The 5,375-nt window shown below is 39.9% G+C and overlaps 1 protein-coding gene across 1 annotated transcript; it reads left to right on the top strand.

Annotated features, from left to right (window-relative positions):
* Positions 1–264: 264 nt before the first annotated feature.
* zmpste24 (zinc metallopeptidase, STE24 homolog) lies at positions 265–5,015 on the top strand. The gene is made up of 9 exons (XM_087780313.1): positions 265–625; positions 1,184–1,330; positions 2,045–2,248; positions 2,323–2,475; positions 2,817–2,958; positions 3,040–3,206; positions 3,756–3,857; positions 3,938–4,081; positions 4,201–5,015. The coding sequence occupies exons 1-9, from the start codon at positions 518–520 to the stop codon at positions 4,423–4,425; spliced, it is 1,392 nt and encodes a 463-aa protein (XP_087636439.1). The 5' UTR covers positions 265–517; the 3' UTR covers positions 4,426–5,015.
* Positions 5,016–5,375: the final 360 nt, after the last annotated feature.

The raw sequence follows: 5,375 nt of genomic DNA, 5'->3' as shown, positions 1-5,375 counted from the left end.
AAAAAAAATGTAACCTTTTTCTATTTTTTTTATTTATTAAATTTAAAAAAAAAAAAAAATCTGATTACATTTAGGCCAGCAGAGAATGCCTTGCTGGCTCTGACGGCCCGCCACTGCCAACAAGTACATTTCAATCTGGCCTCAGATTTTATTTGAAAAATGGCCGAAATTTGTAGACATGCTTGTCACCGGTGTGGAACCTTTGTTGGAACAACGTTTCAGTCCGAGTCAATTAAGGTGTGACACCTTTGTCGTCTACAAAATGAATGGAAGGTTATAAGCTGTAAACTCGTGTACACGGGAATTTGAAAGCGAAAGTTGGAATTTTCAAAACTAAATTCATATACTTATTGCCGGTTTTATAGAGACAGCCTTAGTGACGTCTGTAAACGGTCAGTAACACGGAAGCGAAGTCGGCCAGCTTCCTGCCTCCGTCGGGCAGACGAGGAAGCATTGACAGCAGCTGTGCTCAGATGCTACATTTCGCTACATGTTCTAGAGATTAAACTCATTCAAAATGATCGACACAATATCCGAGCTGCCGATTGAAAGGCAGATTTTTTACGCTGTTTTGGGATTTTCTTGGACCATTTATCTATGGGAGGCATATCTTGCTTACAGACAGGTAAGATATTCTTCTTAAAATGTACATTTACGTGTGGTTTGAATTAACGTTATCTTATTTGCGCTTTCATTCTTAAAACTACCGTATTAAACATTTTCTCTTTTTATTCATAATTCTATCCAAACCAAACGCCAAATGTGATGTAGATCAGCGTCTCTAATTCCTATAAGCATTTAAGAGGCGTTTGGAGGAACATTATTTCATGCAGTCACTAAGATAACTAATGCTTTAATGTTTCAGTTTAATCCCTATAAAGTCAACACACTGTTCAGCACATTTTCACCACATCTCAATCCCATTAAATGTCCTCACATCAAATATAGTATGAAAGAGAAACATTACTTTATTCAAACCATTAGTTTATAAGCTGTTGTTTTAAAAAAATATGGTCCTTTCTCAACTGTACTGACTAACTTCATACGATAGATTAGAATGAAAAAGACATGATGTGCTTAAAGCATGTCTATCACCTAGAATATGACTCGATAATAATGTTTACCATGTGTTATAGCTTGTGAATGTTCTCACTAATCCTGATACTTTTATTTATCCCCACAGCGGAAGATCTACAGATCAATAACTTCTGTGCCGCAAGAGCTCGGGAAGATCATGGACCCAGAGACTTTCGAAAAGGCTCGACTTTATCAGCTAGACAAGAGTAACTTCAGTTTCTGGTCTGGACTGTATTCCGAAATTGAAGGAACGGTAAGATTCTAACAAATCTGTCAAGTTTCTTTCATGTCCCAACTTTTGGATGTGTATTTCTACAATCTTTGTCACCTTGGCTGACCATAGAGCAGCTTTTAATTCTGGTTCTAATCTGTTTTCAGTGAGTATGAGTGGATGTCAATGAGTATGTGAAAGAAATGTATTATGTTCCTGCTTTCTTCGTGATTATTTTAGGTCTGAAATAATTGCGTCTTTTTTGTTCTTTTGAGAAATAGACAATATCTTTGTATATATTTTGGGACAAATTATGTTAGTAGTTTAGAAAGTGAAACAAACAGTTCCTTTAAACAATACCTATAAGTAGTAAAATCAGAGAAAGGAATACTTTTCTTAATTATTTTTCAGAGCTTTAGATATACTCTATATAAATATACGTTTTTTCATGAAATTAGTAAAAAAAAAAGCTTTGGAACGATCTTCCTCTCCCTCTGCGTTCTATGGAGTCTTCTGACTCCTTCAAGAAACATCTTAAGACATTCTTATTTGTTCAGGCTTTTTCTTGGGGCTGTTGTCTTGACCTTTTAAAATATGTATTTAATCTGTGTATTGTTCTGATTGTTTAGGTGTTTTGTGACCCTGGTCTGAGAAAGGCGCTTTACAAATAATAATAATTACTTACTTAACTTACCATTTTCATGACTAAATAACCCATTTAGAACCATTTTAATGAATGCAATTCATGTTTGTCAGCTGATCCTGCTCCTGGGTGGCATCCCGTTCCTGTGGTCTGTTGCTGGTTCCGTGTTGGCCCGCTTTGGCTTTGGCTCCGAGTACGAGATAACCCAGTCGTTGGCGTTCCTGAATCTGGCCCTTCTATTCAGTGCCTTTACCGGGCTCCCCTGGAGTTTCTACAGCACGTTTGTCATCGAGGAGAAGCACGGCTTCAACCAGCAGGTAGATTTTTAAGTGAAAACTACGTCTCATAAAGTTTGGTTGTGATGAACCTCAAGGGTTTCTCTTCCTCACAGACTTTGGGATTCTTCCTCAAAGATACTGTTAAGAAGTTTGCTGTGACTCAGTGTATATTGCTGCCGGTCACGTCATTGCTCCTGTACATCATCAAGATTGGGGGTGACTACTTCTTCATCTATGCCTGGCTCTTTACCCTCGCTGTCACTCTGGTGAGTACACTGAAATATAGTGCTAAATGTTGTTGTTTATAAGTGCCCCAGACGTTGTTAAGAATGCAGGGGCCTCTTGTACTAAGAGGTCGTATGCACAAAAAACGTGCGGACATACTTTTCCACGTCAAAGTGCATATGTATCAATAATGAAATTTGGTGCTTAGATTCTACGTTGATTAGGATGTACAAAGGAAAAGTGCTTTTATTTGTTTCTACATGCAGATTCATACATCTGAATATTTTTGTATGTGCCCTGTTTTCTGGATTTGAGTGTCCGATCCACTAAATGATTTGTACTTGAGGCCCTACATCATTGTGTTGTCTTCTCTTTTTTTTAGGTTCTTGTCACCATATATGCTGATTACATCGCTCCACTGTTTGACAAATTCACCCCCTTGCCAGATGGAGAGCTGAAGTCTAAGATAGAGGAAATGTCCAAAAGTATCAGCTTCCCTCTGACTAAGGTTTACGTTGTTGAAGGTACGGACTGAAGTCTTCTCCCTTCACCGTCTGCTGGTGTCGATCGCTACAGTCGTTTCACTTTCTCTCCACGTTCTCCAGGTTCTAAACGTTCTTCCCATAGCAACGCCTACTTCTATGGATTCTTCAAGAACAAGCGCATCGTGCTGTTCGACACACTGCTGGAGGACTACTCCCCTATAAACAAGACAGGAGAGCAGCAGACCGAGCACAAGGAAGAGGAGGACGTCCTCAAGGCAAAGCCAAAGGTAAGGAATGTCAATCTTCACCATAATGAACATCAGTGGAATAATTCTATTTGGATTGTAAGTCATTTCTTATTACGGTAATGATATAAAAGTCGCTTAACTCTATCTTTACGTTTGTTCCTCTTCTCAGTTTGACCTCATCCAACCATCTCTCCTCTCCATGTGTCCAAACCCTCTGACTCTAACTTTCCCAACTTCTAAACTCCTCCCTCTGACGGTTGATCTCGTCTTCCATTGAACTCTGATCCCTGATTCTTCTTGTTGCTGTTCTCTCTCACACACACTTGTCAAACCTGCCTCCACCCCCTTCTTTGCTTACCTTGACCCCTTTGGTCTCTTCGTCGGATAGTTGTCATAAATAAAACACTTTGGTTATTGAGTTAAATGACTGCTTCGCTTGAGTATAATAAATGTATAATTCATATTTTCTTTGTATATTCTCTAATGGTTTTAGCAGGGGCCAGATCCCAGATCCTTGTGGCAAACAATCGAGGATATCCTAATGTCTTCCAGCTGGATAATTCCTGTTTTATTTATGTATCTGAACAGAAGAAGCAAGGATGCAACAACCCAGAGATCCTCGCTGTGCTTGGTCACGAGCTGGGCCACTGGAAACTGGGTCACACTGTCAAGAACATCGTCATCAATCAGGTATTGTTCTTCCTTCAGGGTTTGTTGAAGAAAATGATTCCCCAATATTTATTTACGACTGACATCTTTCTGTCCCTCAGATGAATTCCTTCTTGTGCTTCTCGTTATTTGCCGCTCTGATTGGACGGAAAGAGTTGTTTCTGGCTTTTGGCTTCATTGACATCCAACCTACCTTAATAGGCTTGATGATCATTTTCCAGTTCATCTTCTCACCCTACAATGAGGTAAATATGAGGGCGAACAAACATGGTGTGACTGCTTCCAGACAGAGACGATAAGAAGGAAAGAAGTAACTTGTTAAGAGTCAACAAATTATCATCATTGGGTTTTTTTCCCCTCTCAGCTTCTTTCCTTCTGCTTGACGGTTCTAAGTCGGAGGTTCGAGTTCCAGGCAGACACCTTTGCCCGCAACATGGGCAAAGCCTCCGAGCTCTATTCGGCTCTCATCAAGTTGAACAAGGACAACCTCGGCTTCCCGGTGGCGGACTGGCTGTACTCCACGTGGCACTATTCCCATCCTCCCCTGCTGGAGCGTCTCAGAGCGCTGGGCAACGTCAAGCAGGACTGACGGGGCTGGAAGGAGGAGCGACGCTCGGTGCCTCCTCCCAAAGGCTTGCGGAGACCTCTGCTGGCCGTGTAATCCATCACTTATCTTTTGTTTCCCATTTTATCATATCAGTAAAGTTCTTGCTAAAATGAACCGATGAAGCGACAACATCTGGTCCTGTCAGAAATCGCTTTCGAGACTTTCAGATTTCTGCCTGTTCTCGTTTCCTCAAACATTTTTGTGACTTTTCTATTCGAAGCACTCAAGAGTGAGTATTCTAGTTTGACACACAGAGTATGTCGCCTGTATATCATTTCAAGGTGTATAATACCAGTGTCTCATGATCTACTTTAGATAATTGGCCATATATGGACAGAAAAACGTATATATGCTCATTGTATGATCATGACTGAAAAAGTGAACTTCTTTATCTTGTGCATGGACATGCTGACCCGGTTTTACATTGTTTGAACAGTTTTTCTGAATTATTTTCTTGATTCTAAATCATTTGTGTGATTCGTACACCACCTACTGCAGGGTCGGGCTTTTGCTGGATGAAAATGGGTACGTTGATATTTCCTTTGCTAAACGAATAAACATTTTTGAACAGGTTTGTGGTTGTTGCTGCTGCTAACGTTTCATTCGGAGATGGATTGAGTGAAGGTGCTGTAGCTGGATCATGTTGCGACGCAACATTTCAGCACATTAACACAACCTTAACCATTTTATTTAGGAATACTAATATTTTAACATTTAAAATTAAATTAAATCTAATGAGATTTACAATTAAGGTATTTTGTAACTGTTAAGTTTATGTTCTTTCAGTTGAGTATGTCTTTGATCTTATTGGTTTTGTTGCCTAGAATTGTGTGGTAATTGTGTTGTCACCTCTTGTCGGTGTAAATGGTATTTACAAGCAGCAGTGGCAAGAATTATTAGGCCTGAGAAAATGGAGTCAGATCAACATGACC

The sequence above is a fragment of the Callionymus lyra genome, chromosome 18 (assembly GCF_982586985.1).
Source record: "Callionymus lyra chromosome 18, fCalLyr1.hap1.1, whole genome shotgun sequence".
Classification (NCBI taxonomy): Eukaryota; Metazoa; Chordata; class Actinopteri; order Syngnathiformes; family Callionymidae; genus Callionymus; species Callionymus lyra.
Note: the sequence above shows the minus strand (reverse complement) of the source record. Positions and strands in the feature narration are given on the sequence as shown.

Coding starts and splice junctions, on each gene's coding strand:
- zmpste24 (XM_087780313.1), top strand. CDS start 518: ATGATCGACACAATATCCGAGCTGCCGATTGAAAGGCAGATTTTTTAC. Junction 626..1,183: donor CATATCTTGCTTACAGACAG/GTAAGATATTCT, acceptor TTATCCCCACAG/CGGAAGATCTACAGATCAAT. Junction 2,476..2,816: donor TTACCCTCGCTGTCACTCTG/GTGAGTACACTG, acceptor TCTTTTTTTTAG/GTTCTTGTCACCATATATGC.